The 16,671-nt window shown below is 42.8% G+C and overlaps 1 protein-coding gene across 1 annotated transcript in view; it reads left to right on the top strand.

Annotated features, from left to right (window-relative positions):
* The first annotated feature begins 764 nt into the window (after positions 1–764).
* The window catches only part of agps (alkylglycerone phosphate synthase), a 30,560-nt gene continuing 14,653 nt past the window's right edge, over positions 765–16,671 (top strand). Inside the window, exons 1-12 of the mRNA XM_080535850.1 lie at positions 765–958; positions 3,782–3,871; positions 5,242–5,332; positions 5,429–5,549; positions 5,738–5,812; positions 6,873–6,944; positions 7,254–7,333; positions 9,385–9,465; positions 10,292–10,417; positions 10,775–10,883; positions 14,219–14,346; positions 15,244–15,295. Coding sequence (XP_080391976.1) covers positions 780–958; positions 3,782–3,871; positions 5,242–5,332; positions 5,429–5,549; positions 5,738–5,812; positions 6,873–6,944; positions 7,254–7,333; positions 9,385–9,465; positions 10,292–10,417; positions 10,775–10,883; positions 14,219–14,346; positions 15,244–15,295 — 1,204 coding nt within the window. The 5' untranslated portion in view covers positions 765–779. The remainder of the gene's footprint in view (positions 959–3,781; positions 3,872–5,241; positions 5,333–5,428; positions 5,550–5,737; positions 5,813–6,872; positions 6,945–7,253; positions 7,334–9,384; positions 9,466–10,291; positions 10,418–10,774; positions 10,884–14,218; positions 14,347–15,243; positions 15,296–16,671) is intronic.

Below are 16,671 nucleotides of genomic sequence, written 5' to 3'. Positions count from 1 at the left end.
TCATTGTGCTATCTTGTGTGTGAATGGGTATTGAATTGTTTATTCATATAAAGCATTAAATCTGTGGCAGCAGACATTGATTGGATTGTCAATTACAATTTGGCTGTAAGCATTTTGTGATATATTTCCTGTGTTGTATCTTTTGTGGTATGTGTAAACAGCTATTTCAAAAACATATAAGTTGTTTGTCTTGCTTTATAAGTGATCAGATATATGCCGACATACCAGAGCAACATATTATATTTGTCAGCCATGACATTAGATTATATATATATATTTTACAATAAGATCACTAAGGCATGACTATGAAACTGTTTTATAAAATAGTTTTTAAGTTGTTATTTACCCAAAACCTCATTCCTGCATTTGATTAGCAGCCCTTAGCACTTAATTTATCTGACATGTCTGATGCAATACTTCAAACTTTTCATTTTCAAATAGTATAGTTCTCCAAGCTCTTGCAATATGTGCTAAATAAATATATATATATTAGAATGATAGCCTCAAAACTAGGAGCATTACATTACATTGAATCACAACATGTGTTACTGTTACTGTAGCCTCATTCGTATTGCAACAATGTAACAACAATGATACAGTGAGTCAATGTAGCCAATCTGAACAGTGTCATGAAAAATCTGATACATATTAAATATGAAATATGATATTTCAAGCAATGCATGATGGGAATCGGTTGCAATACATACCTCACATCCTACTCTCTCTGGGCTGACCTCTGACAGCTGAGCCTCTCCCTGCTGCACAAACACGGAAGCAGCATGGCGTCAAACAGCAACAGCTCCGGGAGGAGACGAATTGCACAGCAAAGATTGAGGATAATCACCGGTCATTTACAGACAAATGTGGACGGCGAATCGGGGGTTATTGCAACAGATTGCAAAGCAGAAACGACCAGTTCAGATGTCGCGAATCATACAAATACTGTGCCGAGGAGGAGGTAAGAGAGATGGATGGAGAGCATAAATGCTATAGCCAAGAGAAGACACTATCATAATTCATATAGTTAAAAACAGCATGCATTATTAGTAATCAAAACATTGCTTTGCTATACTGATGTTTATTACAAATGGGTATGATGTTGTTCTATTTAGAGATCTCTGTTAGTGTTTTCATGGGAGCAACTTGTGCGGTAGTGCCTGAAACAAAGTGTTCATTCATTGTTGGGAGTCAGTGGGTGCGGCGGGACAGAGAAGTCACCGCTCAAATCTGTCCCCCTAACGATGTCAGCTAGAAAAATGCGTTGGTTGGTTGTCAGATGTTATTTCAAAAAAATCCCTGTTGTTGAAATTGACATTGAGCGCAGAATTGTTCATTCTCTACCGAATCAGAGTCAACGATTCAGTATGATGATGGCTCCAGACCGCTATAGTGGCCAGGTAGTTTCTGCACAAGTTCCGTCTATGTAGTTTGGTAGCTATACATATCGTGAGCTTAGAATGAGAAGGTTCTATCTCCGTTTAGGGAAGTTCAGAGATATTGAGCGTCAAAGTTTTTACATTCCATTATGTTTTGTGAGATGGAACCTTTGTATTTTATGAATTACTAACTCAAAAATGTCAACATTTTAAAAATAACACCACACAGGCATTCATAAACACCTAATGGATCAGATTATGCAAAAAACTCAATTTTGACAAAAATGGAGATAGAACCTTATAATTCTAACGTCACGATATAACTGTAACGCTGCAATATGCCCATTGACTTGTTAATTGGTCTATATCAAGTATCTGTTGCAAGTGGCCAACAATAACAATAGTACCAGACCAAAATGTTTTAATAGAAATAAATTGTAGACCTAAATCATAATGATATATTCATGATCATATTCTTGTTACTGTCTAGACAGGGTCCACCCATTCCATGCCATTGTTTCATCAACAGACCATAATATGAATAAGTATGGATAAAGTTGAGCGGGTCAAAAGTTTCTGCTTCAAACTTGGATCTGATTGGCTAAGACCCGTGGTGGTCTGACTTCCAACTCCTTATGAGGGGAGTCGCCTGTTCTCCTTTCACCCACATGCTGTAGTGACATCTAGTGTCAGACATGTTTAACGCAATGACCTTTATTACACAAAGTAGTTGCATTTCCAAACAAACAAACAACAAACAAATAGGCCCAATCTTAGGTTATTTCTATCTATCAATAACAGTTTTTGTGTCAGTCTGACATATTTCACAATATTAGGAAATGTTTTTTCTTCCACGGTTCCACAACAAGAATATTGACAATTTTGCTCAGCGATATGGCACTTCATATGTACTTGTAGAGTTATCTGTTATTTAAAGATACCGAATGTTGCTGAGATTTTGGCATGACAGTGCCTCTTGGCACTGGATAGTATCAGTTATGCTACCATTCTTGCATTTTTGAGTTTGATGGTTTAAATTGGATCAAGCTTGATTTTCATGTTGACTGACTTTGGTTTTCCAATTTCCATAGATAATGATCTATGTGGGCCCATAGCCTTTTGCTTCTCACTGTTTAAATGATTTGAGTGCAGCAACCAAGTTAGGCTGTCTTTGACTTTTAATAAGACATTCTATTAACCATTATGTTAGTTATCGGTATTATCTCATGCAACGTGTGCTTTGTGTAATATTTATCGTCTCTGACTTGATAGATTGGTCACCCAGCTCTCAGAGCATCAATTTAGCTTAATTTGCACAATAAATTATTGAACCTTTTGACAGCCATATTTGCTTGCTTGTTGATGCGGCAAGGTGTGTTGTGTCAGTGCTCAGTGGCAAGGCTATGACAGGACAGCACACAGTGGCATAAAGACTGTCGCTGTCTCCTTTCCTCTCATAATTTACACCTTCTGTTTGGCAGGCATTCATCAGTTTTAACTCCACTCCGTTAGTGTCCCATCACATATGCAGCAGCATGACTTATGGTCCCGTTCTAGAAGTACTGGCCCATTTCTGTTAATGGCTGGTGAAATCTAGAATCGTGACGTATTATAACTTATAGGCCTACTGATTTCTGAAAAAGCATTCCCTTAGGACTGCAGTGATTTAACACAGGTGAAGCACATAACTTGTAGAAGAGTTTACAGTACTAGGAACACTAAGATTAAGATGATAAAATTCCAGCTCACATTTGAATGTAGGCTTATAGTACTTATAGATCCCTTTTTAGATAGATACAGTATTTAAGTTGATAGATACAGTACCATCCTGACATATACAAATATATTTTTTATTGGAATATGGCCATTGCTGAATACACCTTTGTTTATTGTCATGACTCATATGTCATGTTGTTGAATGGGAAATTCACATGAGAGCAACTCCCTGTTTTCTGTTCATAACTCTTGTTGTAAAGTTTGCTTTCCTAGTGTTACCATGGAAACAGGCTTGTGGTTGCCTGCTTGCGTGCCGTACACAGCTGGTCGCCTGCCTATCAGGGAATGGGTGTGACTCATTGCAGCCTCCTAGACTGCACATTTGCCAACTGATAGATAAGCCATGATGTGGAAAGCACATTGAACGACTGAAACTGGAACATTCTCCCATTACCAAATAGACCAAATAAAGTGTGGTGCAACAAGATATCAAATAAGAAGATTGAAGTGTTCACAATTTTGCCATGTCCGTGCCCCAAGATATTTGTGTCTTGCTACCTTGAGAAGTTTATCTTGTGTCTTGTTTTGACCTCAGACAGCATTATTGCACACAGTTGTATCCTACCACATGATCCTATGAATCTGCTATTGTAACAAAATGAAACTCAAAAAAACTGTCTTTTCTCTAGACAGGATATAATGAAGTGGAATGGCTGGGGGTACAGTGATTCCAAATTCCTCTTCAACAAGAAAGGTCAAGCAGAATTCACAGGCAAAAGGTACAGTATGCTCCTGTTCCTAAGTATCACTCTGCTACAACAAAGATGCTTTATTCTCATCAATTTATGAATCAGAGTCATGGTTCCACATATTGGGGTACACAGTCAAGGTTTTCTTTATTCCCAAATTGACTTTTTACTTTCTTAGATACAATGAATTTGGAATACTACTAGCCTATATAATGTCATGGATTTTCTTAATACATGATGATATTTCAACTAGTAGTAAAGGTATCCATTTGTAATAATTCAATTATCTTTCTGGATAGTAGCATACTATCTCAAATCTCCCCCTCCTAGTCCACCTTGCTGAGAGTGTGATGCGAGTGCCATCTAGTGGCAGGTATCTGCACTCTCATCTGAAAAGGTCAAAGTACTACTCTATCAACTGTCTGAAACCTTGACTGTCTTTCTTGGAGACCATGTTTGTGCTTCCCATTCAACCACAGATAAGTAGCACCTATTGTTTGTGTTAATGACAACATTTCTCAGGGGATGATGGTTGAATGTGTGGTCTATAACAATTTAGAAATATGCTGACTGGTGGTGGTCTCTAGGAAATGATTTGTTTGAATCTCTGGGTGAAGAGAAGCATAGCCTATTGTCTCCACTCTCTCTAGTGACTGAGTGCCGCTTCAATATACCCTGGCAACAGAATGGATAGCTTTTTTTATTTGGCACGCCTTCATTTTCTGCGTTACACCTTTATCTTAGTCTCACACGATGGAAGCAGAGGCAGCGATGGGCCTTGTGTTTTTGTAATTGTGATATATGGCTTAAGAACAGAGCTTTGCCTGTCAGACTCTAAACCAAAGGGACCTGGCTTTATGGAACTTGGTTTGAGTAATGGGTCGAATTGTACAGGATGTTGCACAGCAAATGGTTTCCCTTTATAAGCTAAGTTGTATTAACTGTATCTGCACCTACCGCCTTCTCAGCTGAATGTTTCCTGGGCTACGTATGCGAGGCTGGGGAGATGGAGGAATGAAAATCAAAGAGAGAGAGATTTCTCCTCATCCTCCTCTGAGCTCCCTGTGACAGAGGCGTTTTCATTAAGGAGCGTGTTTCATGCTCTGTTGGAAAAAGGCAAACTACAGTCCCCTGATGGGCAGGCCTTAGCTGTGCCAGCAGCTCAATTATACAGCGGCTGGTGCGACGGCGATGGCACGGACAGCGCTGTCTCTGGGCTCGCCGAATAACCTCGTTCCACTCAAAACGCATGCTCCATACCAATGACACACAGTGATAGGATTGTTATAATGCGGCTCACAGCATAACACATTAGGTCTGAGGGCATACGTCTGTCGTTTACATTTTGTAGGCCTTGTTACCTTGTTGGGTAACTTGTCCACTTTTTGTGTCATGTCCAGGTACAGACTAAGTGGGACTGTCATGCCCAGTTTGAAGGACTGGTTTGAAGGCACCTTCGGAGCCAGTATGCAGCATAAAACCCCAGCGACAGTAAGGATTCACATTCAGTCCCATGTCTTTGTTCATTTGAATTACGGTGACAGCAGCAGTCGGTTAATGGCTCCTCCTCCCATCCCTTTGTTCCAGCCTGTTCTTAATGCTGGTGCCGTGCAGCCAGCCAATCTGAACGACGCCTTCACAGAGGAGCTGAAGGCTACAGGCGTCCCTTTCTCCCATGAAGCAGAGGATAGGGTGTACCGTGCCCACGGTGAGGCATGATGGGAAAGACTGAGGGGGTCTCACACAGAATGAATGACATCATTGTGACTATTGGCTTTGTGAAGATATTCATGAACGCAGTGTTTTGATTCCTCCAAGCCATGTTTCTGTATGAAGTAGATTAACAGCAGCATGGATCTGATAGCATGATCACAATGTAATTGTATTTATTCGCAGGTCATTGCCTACATGAGATCTTTGCCCTCCGAGAGGGGAGATTCGGACGCGTTCCCGATATGGTGGTGTGGCCAAGTGAGTTCAGTGTCATCACTGTTTTTAATAGTCAACCCCCCCCCCCCCCCCCCTCCCCCCTCTCTCTCCCACATTGCATAGCTTCGCTCCCTCCTGGCTTAGGTGATTTAAAGGGTTAATCTCTGCAGAGGCATAGGGATATTAATATGTATGAGCAGAGGCTTAATAAGAAGCGTCAGGGGGAGGGAGTTTGACAACCAATACTCCACGGCCTGGCCCAGCACTGTACCCTCATGAATTATGATCCTGAGATTGGTTCTATGCAGTTATGGCTGGCACTATTTTATCATGCAAATGAGTGTTGACTGGTGGCTTAAACTTGATTAGCAGGCTCCCAAATGGGCATCAAATCACCCAGCTCCTATACCAGCATTTAAATAGGATGATTCCCCGATTTTCAACTCTCCGAATCTCCCTGCAAAATCTCACCTCCCTATACTGTAGGCTTCAGCCTTTGTGATCTTACATGAGAATTCCAGGGTAGTTACTTTAGTATGGGTTGTATATTTTAAGTGGAGGGTTAGTCTCTTGAACTGTAAATCCCCACGCCAAAGCCCTATCTTTAATTGGATGGCGGAATGTGTTAGAATGGAGGCATTTCTCATTGGCCGAAGGGAGCCTGAGCCCAGCGAAGCAGATCCATGTAGGTGGATGTTGCTGCTCTCTCCCCTCTCTCAGCAGCCCAGGGTGAGTGGACGTGGGAGCAGTGATTGGCCACAGGACCTTCTCTGTATTGATCCCCACATCCCACCCGTGAGACCTGGGCTTCATGCTCTCTGACTCCATCTCAAGAAATGCCCCCAGGCAAATCAGAGCCATCTTTCCCTGGAAGCCCCCCTGCCTATCCCTGTCTCTCTGCCCTAATGGCCTAGGCCATATGAATGTTTATTGTCTTCCCTAGGCCCATGCTTTATGTGCCATTGCTTATTTCCTTTGCCACATGAGTACTCTTATTATGGTGGTAACACTAATTTATGGCTGTGGTGGATAATGACATGTATGGATGTTGTGTCTGTGTGACGCTGTCTAAGTATCGTTATCCTATCCTTTGTGTTCACAGACTGTCATAGCGATGTAGTGAAAATCGTGGAGCTGGCATGCAAGCACAATGTTTGTTTGATACCATACGGGGGTGAGTATCTTGACTGCTGCGAACCCAGTTTCTGACAGTCTAGCTCTAGGTGTTGGGTGATGTTTTGGATATGCCACAACATAGTTAGTCAGGCTTACTCTCCAGGATTTGTTAAGCCACATGTCATGTCACGAGATCAACATTGTGTTTGTGTGTGTTTGTATCCTGTGTGTTTGTTTTGTCTGTACTGATGGTGGGGTGGGTGGAATGAGGGCCCTGCCAGTCCACACAAGGAATGAGTTGAGGAGCATGGGCACCATATCCCTCTCCTCCCCCTCCCATCTCTCTCTCTCTCTCTCTCTCCCCCAGGAGGAACCAGTGTGTCCAGCGGCCTAGAGTGCCCCGCTGAGGAGACCCGCTCCATCGTCTCCCTGGATACCTCCCAGATGGTGGGTAATCACAGAGCTGGGAGATGGGGCCCACAATAAATCCAGAGCTGTCATTAAAACCTACACCCTGAGCCACAGCATGCATCCAAAGATCTGCTCTACTCAGCACTTTGTCTCACTTTTATGGCTCACCCAAAATGTAGGAAGTAAAACCCTGCAACTGTTTTAATATTATTTTTATTTTTTTACTAATTACTAATTGTACAAAGCTAATTACTTTGTACATTGTTGGGTCTTGCATAGTATAGATCAACTGGTAGTATATATAGATGCACTTAGAGCTTAGTCCTGCAAACAGGATAGGAGATGGTCACTACAGACTCAATGCTCCAAAGGCTGCTACCCTAGGAACCAATCATCTCGGTTCTATCTAGAGACCGACAGATGTATCGGAGCACCGATGTCTATTGGCCGATATTGGCCTTTTACAGAAATTCGTACCATAGAGATTGTTTAGGAGGTTTGAGGTGATGCTGATTTATCAGTAAACGTGTCATAATAGGGTGGAAAGCTGGGTGTGTAGCCTAATTCAGTAGGCATACATACAGCCTTACACATTTGGGAATAATATTTTGTGGATGAAGTCTGTTATGCAGAATACACACTTGGCCTATATCAATATGGGAACTAGAGTTGTGTAACCTATGTTGATGGCCAGTAGCATTTGTAACCAAATAATTTGGCTTTGCAAATATGTTGTGAAATATGTTGCAAATATGTTGTGAAATATGTTGTGATGCCTGTTGGTGAAATTTGTGTTTGAAGTAAAGGCATCTTATATCAATAGAGTTCATACGATAGTAGCCTAATAGCCTAAATATTTTTTCTCTGTGAAAGTGATCGCAAAAAGTGATCCATGAATTTCAGAGTAACTAACTCACTTTTGTCACAAGCAGCTTGGCTCCTGCACGACGCAGGTTTGCTAACTCTTGTGAAGAGAGCAGAATTTACCGCTTTGATAAAGTTTGTCTAACCCTATTTATCGATTGAGACCATTTCAGGTCATTATTGAGATATTGATTTCTGCCTCATTCGCAGTAGCAATGGCATATATTGGGGGAGACATCGATTGTCTGTGAATTTTGCCAACCATAAATCAGTATTGGTCCTATCCACATTAAAGCAGCCTTATCTACTTGTTTGAAACTCACTTTATCACTACCTGGCTTTGGGAGAATCCTGTAGCCCTATATGTTAAGCTGTCCTTAGATCTTACAGGGAAACCCAAACCCAACAATGTTAAGAATAGTTCAATTCAATAGAGAATAGTACCGGTTGTACCAGTACTGTACGGCCCTGTGGGACAGGTCTCTGCAGATGTGATATATGGGCGGTGTGGACACCGCTAGTGGAACCAGTCACTTCAGTAGGTGACATAAATACCAGTGACCAGTGCGCTGTGTCGAGGGTCACAGGGCATGCAGGGCTGAGCAAGGCACATGAAAGGCTGGGTTTTGACAGCAGTAGACTCTTTATGACCTCAGGAGAATGATTGATGGCAGGTGTGAGAGGAGCTCAAGCTGTGGTGGGCCAGGACTCCAGCCCGGAGGCTTAAACCAGAGGGGGATTTGTGGGATTGAATGTTAAAAGGAGGTTAACCTTTTGGAATCCATCTACCACTGTCCTCCCCACGGCCCAGTTCTCAAGCCACATGTGTGTGTGTGTGTGTGTGTGTGTCTCGCTTGTAGGGGGATGCTACTGAACTGCTCCCCGCATTTCAGACAAACAATCGAGGTGCTTAGCCTTAGTCATGTTAAATGTTGTGGTCATCACAGAATTAATGCGTGCGTACTGGGGGGGGGGGGGAAGGGGGGGGGGGGGCAGTTTTAGAATACAGTGAAGACAGCTATGAGTATGCGCTGTCAACACAGCTGCATTTTAATCACAATCCTCTCCCGCTAACCTGTATCAGATGCTTGGACACAGTGCCTGCTTTTCATAAGCTCTTAAACCATCTGAAGGGATTTTATGTTATGCTTGTTCTAGTGGTACAAACAATGTAAGCGGTGAAAGTTTATAAAGTTGTGTGTCTTGTTTTTTGTTTCCCACAGAACCGTATATTGTGGATCGACGAGAAGAATTTAACTGCCCGTGTCGAAGCTGGCATCATCGGTCAGGACTTGGAGAGATTAGTAAGTGCCTCGGATTCATCAAAGATCAAATTACTAATCCATTTTTTATACCCATATCCCCTAAAATTAGCATATGTCATTAAGATGCAGGCACGGATAGGCTGTATCCTACAGAACTGTTCACCTATAGGCAGCCATGTCGATACACCCTGGTTGTGTGGTTTACAGTGCAGAGATCAGATGCTAGGCATGTCTGACTGGAGAAGAGTTTCACAGCGGAGCACTGAAGGGTAGAGACTGAGGCTCGGGCCATGAGCAGATGGCACCATCAAGCTAATTCAGAAAAATTGAGAAGGAGCTGGTGTTTGATGTGGAGGAATGCGTGGGCTGAATCTCAAACAGACGCTACCTCGGCATATAGACGGGGCCATTTTGACGGAGCAGATGGCTCAGCGTTAAAAGCTGCATGTCGGGGGAGCGCTGAAATAAAACGAGGCCTGCCTTTTGCCCACGTCACCTGGACGAGAGCCGCCGTTAGAGCAGGGTAGGCATGGCCGCCGTGGCCCAGCACATGGAGCCTGGAGCCGGGGGCAGCCCACAGCCAAGACGCTCATCTGTTTTTTCCTCAACTTTATTTTTTTCCGCGGTCGGTTTATTTTAGGCTGTTGTAAAAAATGTATGATGTCATAAAGCCCGAAGTGTAAACATTAAAGCCTAACAAGTCGACGCTTGAATCCAACTACCGAGCAGGAATTAGTTTTTACGCTCGACGCCTCGCGCTATTTGGTTTCTTAGCACATTTTACACAATGGCAGATTTTTATTTACCAGTGTATGCATGCTTATGAATACAAATAGATTGTCTGAGTGTGTTTTTCTTGTTCCAGCTCAACCAGAGTGGCTACTGTACGGGCCATGAGCCTGACTCTATGGAGTTCAGCTCCCTGGGCGGCTGGGTGGCCACGAGAGCATCAGGCATGAAGAAAAACGTCTATGGCAACATTGAGGACCTGGTACGTACCCTGCCCTCCTCTCCCTCACCAGGCCTGCTCTGACTGGCCTACACAGTGGGGAAAGGGCAAAAGGTTACTCTCGAGTAATCATTAGTAATTCACATTTCCTGTGGCCGTTTCCATGACCTTACACTGTTTCACATGTTTCCGCATGATGATTGAGTGTTTTGAACCTCTAAACCTGTAATTATTCTAATGTAAAAAAAGAGACCTGCTTTTGGTTAAGATATGGTAATGTTTGACAGCATAATGGTCTTGAATTTGTGAACTACCCCTGCTCTCTGTTGCCCCTATTTGTGAAATCATGGTTATTGACATAAACATCTAAACATCTTGTCTTGTTTTTCCATTGTACAGGTGGTCCACATAAAGATGGTTACCCCTCGAGGGGTGATCGAGAAGGGTTGCCAGGGTCCTCGTATGTCCACTGGCCCAGATATTCACCACTTCATCCTGGGCTCTGAGGGTAAGACTCACTATGCTCTGTTCCTTCTCTTGTCTCGTGACCGCACCATGACAGAAGTGTGTGTGTGTGTGTGTGTGCTTTAGGGGGGTCATTGGGGGGGATATAGGGATTTCCTGTGCCCCTGCTTGTGGAAATAATAATTAACCACAACATGTTTACATGCGTGCGTGTTGCGTGTGTGAGAGTGATAGCACCAGTGTAGCATCAGGGGGGTTTCTCATGTTGCTGGTCAGGTTAACAGTAACCAGGGTTGAGTAACAGCTCTACCTATGAGGAATGTTAGTTCGGAGGCCTGTGTGTGACATCCCTGCCTCCTCTGTCACGTGGCGCCCTGTCCTTGTGAAAGCCCAGTGAGAATACTGCCATATGCCAGGTCCCCCCCACATAATGACGGGGGCCAGGGACTCCTGGCACCGCAGTGTTAAACAGCTGTGGGTACAAACTCGCTAGTCGCCCAACAAAGCACAGCAATCTGCTCACTGACTACACTGGGATCGCTGTAGAGCAATCTCCATTTGTACTCATTAGAATGGGTTTTCAGTGGATACTTAATGCACATCTGCGAACGAGAGCCTAACTAGATATTTAATGTAGTCAAATCAAATCTCTTTTTTAAATGACCTTTAAATTCAGAGAGTTTGGAATTTTCCCACAGACTATACAGTCAGTATACTCAACATCTAGAGGTCATTCTCAAAGTCGTTCACCGATGAAGTGGCGAAGAGAGATGGATGTTATTTCCAGGCTATTGTTAGGTGCTAGTGGAGCCCGTAGGCCTTCCCATGGAGCTGGAGCCTGCGTAGAAGAAGACAGGACCACCTTGGCTAGCGTCTCCGTCAGTGTGTGGGGCTCCTGGGGGGGGGGCCTGCTGCTGGAGCTAGGAGGTCACACCTCCCCTCAGCCTCATTAGAATATCACCCCCCACCCCTCCACAGCCTGACGTTAGGCAGAGCGCTGCACTGAAACTCACACAATGCTCTCTGCATGTTAAGTGGAAAGCTTCCATTTCATTAAAAACAACTGCAAACCCCCTCTTTAGTCTTTTTTATTCACTGCACAGTGTCCCGGGGTCTCCCTAATCTCAATGACCTTGAAGTAGGCTTGAATACAAAGTATTTCCCCTCCTCTGAAAAAAACTAAAACAAAAAAAAAACAAAGCAGCATAAAGGGAATAATTGGAATAATCAATAATAATCAGTTTCTCTCTCAAAGGCCCTCTCAGCCATGGCGAATGCTATGCAGGTGTGTGTAGCGGGCCAACGCTAATCGTATGTTGTGTGCGGAGTTAATGCAATGTGAAACTGCCAGTGAAAGTGGGTGGCCTAGCAGCCTCGTGCCATTCTACATCAGGGTGTTCATGGACGTTTTTTGGCAGGAAAGTGTTTTGCTTTCCCCCCCCCCACAGTCTCTTTGTTTAACAGAGTGTATGTAGGGACTACGCACGCACGGTGGCTGCTCAGAACGGACATCTCCTCTAAATAACCCTGTTTGGAGGGAGGTTGCGTTCACAGACAGGGTAGCAGTCAAAAATGGCTCATGCACGTTTCTCTCTCACGCACAATATGCTCTCCCCCTGAGAAGTGATGTTCATTGACATTGCTGTGAGCACTGTTGCTGGTCTCACCCATTCTGTCTCTCTCTCTCTCTCTCTCGCTCTCTCTCTCTCTCTCTCTCTCTCTCTCTCTCTCTCGCTCTCTCTCTCTCTCTCTCTCGCTCTCTCTCTCTCTCTCGCTGGCTGGCTGGCTGGCTGGCTGGCTGCTGCGTGGTACCTCTACAGCGTGGGGGCGAGGCCCCTGAGAGGGGCCGGGGGTGTTTGTTGAGGTGTAATGGAGTCACATGTTCTCGGTTGGGCCACTAGAGAGCAGCATGTGGCATGTAGTGTCACAGTTAAAGGGCTCATTAACAGCTGTGAAGGTCTCTAATGGAACTGCCTTGGTGGAGTCTATACATCACCTACATGGGAAATGCCTTTGTTACCAGATTAATGCATGTGACATTGCACAAGGTACAAATGTATACATTTAAGTATATATTTGAGGATTTATGCAAATGGTGATTATTCTATGATATATTAAAATGTAACAAAACGTTTTTTTAAAATATATATTCAATTCAGAGTGAAAATTGGCCAGGAGAAAGTAAGGTTACAGTATATGGTTCTGCTATAACCTGACGATATCTCATCACGGTTGTTATTTTCTGTAATGAAACATCATTCATAAACATCCACAAAGCTGTTCGCAAGACATCTGTGTTCTTTAATGGAAGTAGTAATTACAGACATGTCAGATGCTAAGGAAAGCTCACACACCGAGCTATCTTTACTGAGAATTATGAACTGGTGGCAGAATTATGAAGGATTTTTAATGGCAGAGGTTATCACTATTTATTGTGATCTCGTTAAGATAAAAGCTTCATTAGAATCCTCGGCACAGTTCTGATTTTATTGAGCTAGTTTCTCCATACTGAGATGGGGATACTGGCAACTGATTCATTGCCGTTTATTGCATAGTTATGACCATTACCATGCAAATAAAAGCAGAACATTCTAATTGTCATATTTCTCTACAACATCTTGTTTGAAGCAGATGCTTTATAATCCTGTGGTGTATTATGGCCTTATATAGAATACCAATACAAAATATAAATATTTATATGAATAAGAATACATTTGATTTAAAGACATGCTTAGGAGCGGCAGTGCTTAAGTTCATTTTTGCTCACCCGCTGTAGTTACACAAGTAGTTTCACATTGAACACTTTGGCTTTTGACAACCGTGTGTCTGCTCTCTGAACCAAACTCTTTAGTTAAGTTGAGTTCCTTTTTAGAAAATATCTGTTGTTGCAGAATGCTTAGAAACCCCAGATCTTTCAGTGATAAAGAACATTCATTACAGACATAGTTCCTCTGAGCAGATAATTGGACATGGGACATGAAACCTAAAACAGCAGACACAGTTGGTCCTTTCTGGGGTCAGGAAGCCTGCTGGGAGCCCGTGTGTAATGTTCATGTCATCTTGACATTAGCCCGGTCCTTCCCTTTGATATGGACCTGTTTTATTTTCTCATACTCTTAAGTCGATAAATCTCATTCGATCCCCTGTGAGCAGTATGAAACCAGATCACCAGAGGTGAAGAGAAGCAGGAGGTCACCAGCCAAAACCCTAAACCTGAACTCATGTACTAACACTATTATTCTGAGTGTTATTAAAGGGACAAACCTAACCAATGTTGACCATGTTTATATTTAGTGCCATATTCTCTAAACTCACTGCAGTGGTATTAAAGGGTAGTAGGAACTCATCTCCTCTGCTATATTGTGTGTTTTTCCGCAGGAACTCTCGGTTTGGTCACCGAGGTAACAATGAAGATCCGCCCGGTCCCAGAGTACCAGAAGTACGGGTCAGTGGTGTTTCCAAACTTTGAGCAGGGAGTGGCCTGTCTACGAGAGGTTGCCAAACAGGTAACATCCTTTTAAGGGTAACATTGTGCATTCTAATATGTAGCATGTGTTTTCTTATGTGTCTTGTTTTTTTCCAAAGACCTGTATGTATGTATGTATATTGTATATGTGACAGCAAATGTGAACCAGATGTTGAAAATCAATGACACGCTCGCTAGTCAAGCCAAAATATTGCAAATGCAATGGATTCGGTGAGTAATCCCCACTACTACCTAGTTAGTGTAGAGTAGTGGGGGATTACTCACCGAATCCGTTGAATTGCAATGTTTTGGCTTGACTAGCGAGTGTGTCACTGATTTTCAACAACATTGACATTTATTTTAAAAATCTTCTGATTAAAAGTCATGAACATTCTGACTACAATAGTCCAACATCTCTTCAAAACAAAAAGTAGGTGTCAGTAGCAGCATGTCAATACAATAAGTACAGTATCCCAGTGTATCTATCCAGGTATTGACTGTGCAGATCAATGCTGTACTGAGTGCAGTGGTTAGGGTACGATTGGCAGATCCCCAATTATAGGAAGGAATGTATTTTTAAATGTTAAAGGCAATCGAGAATAGCTGGCCTCTGCTCACTCTGCCTGTGTGTAGTGCTGATGCAACGTTATTGATGACTACATGCATATATGATTTGTGCAGCTCGGCTCATTACACCTTACAGAAACGGCTTGTTTGAGCCGAGCGCAGAGCTCACAATTAAAGTATCGACCGTGGAGCCTGGGGTGTTCAGGTCCATACCCTCAGGAGTTGGGGCCAACCTCATCTATAATTATCTGTTCATGTTGCTGCATTATTTATCATTATGTACTGTATCATGATATTTTATCAAGGTATTTTAATCAGTGTTTTTTTAAATTTATTTTTTTATAAATAAATAACTCTTATTTATTTTCAGAGGTGTGCACCAGCATCCATTCGACTAATGGACAATGAACAGTTTCAGTTTGGTAAGTCGGCGTCATTCAGAATGCTTATATTACCATGTGTGTTGCTATCTCTCGAAAGAATCCTCTGTTCTCTATCGAACACAGACGTAAATACCAAAGTCAAACAGTGCTCTCGTAGAACTGTGACTCTACTCTCCGGCTCCCTATGCTGCCTGTGTGGGTGACCTGGTTTCCATTTTTAGTCTTTTTGTTTTCTTTTTTTATTTCTCCAGTCATTCCCTTTAGTTTACTTCTGTAGCTCCTGACAAAGCTGGGATCTGAGGGACCAGCAGCATGTGGCCACACATGGCGTGTGTTTTCGCTCGTTTTTTTTTCTCCAATCGTATAATTTCTTGAATCTGAAGCTCTTTTTAATTGCCATTTGGCTTGGCTCTGTAGATGCCTGTTTCTACTGGATTCCATTTGAGAAAAGAACAGTGCATGGCAACGTTTCTCCATGTTATGCTTTCACCCTCTGCTGCGTTGCATTAAGTTAAATTGATCATTATTTCTCCAGCAGAGTAGCTGCACATGCACACACACACACACACACACACACACACACACACACACACACACACACACACACACACACACACACACACACACACACACACACACACACACACACACACACACTCTCTCTCTCTTTCTCTCTCTCTCTCTCTCTCTCTCTCTCAAGGATTAAAGCACAATGTAAAATGACCGTGGCAACAATTAAGCAGTTCTCATATTGAAGTTTTATGATATTGTTTCTTGAGGTCTGGTGGAATGTACCAGGCCTTGCCAGACATCTTTGTAAAGTTCTTCAGTCTCCTGGGATCTCATTAACTCCCATATTTTTCCACTTTTTCACAGAGTATGCACTTCTTAGCATTAAGTAGGCAAGATGAAGCGACCAGGTTTTGCACTAATAACTAAAACTCCTGGCTCTGTGATACTGGTCCTTCGTTCGCTTATTAGTGGCATATCTCCCCTTTTAATCACCATGGCTTCTGAGTGAAGAGATCCGATGTATTCACCTCTCATTTTACATTGGGACAGAGTTTAAAGTGTAGCACCACTTATCTTGATACGCTAGATGAAACATGAGAATGGCAAGTGGTGTCTGTCAGTCGGACATTGATATACAGTAAATGCAAGCAATTTGAGACTACAAAAGAGACAGTGAGCGGGGGAAATTACACACTGTATGTATAACCTTCTCTCTCTGGTCGTTGAGTATTTAATTAATGAGTATTATGGCTGTGGGAGACCTAAAGACCCGCGATCAAATTTGGAATGGAAACAATTAGAACACTAAGTGATGAAGAGACTTGAGGAGATGGAGGGGAATAAATGAAGTGTTAAGTCCCCACAGAGTCACCCATGACTTTGTGGCTGTGATTGATAACCAT

This window comes from Nansenia antarctica (genome assembly GCF_963989245.1).
Source record: "Nansenia antarctica genome assembly, chromosome: 7".
Taxonomy (NCBI): Eukaryota; Metazoa; Chordata; class Actinopteri; order Argentiniformes; family Microstomatidae; genus Nansenia; species Nansenia antarctica.
Note: the sequence above shows the minus strand (reverse complement) of the source record. Positions and strands in the feature narration are given on the sequence as shown.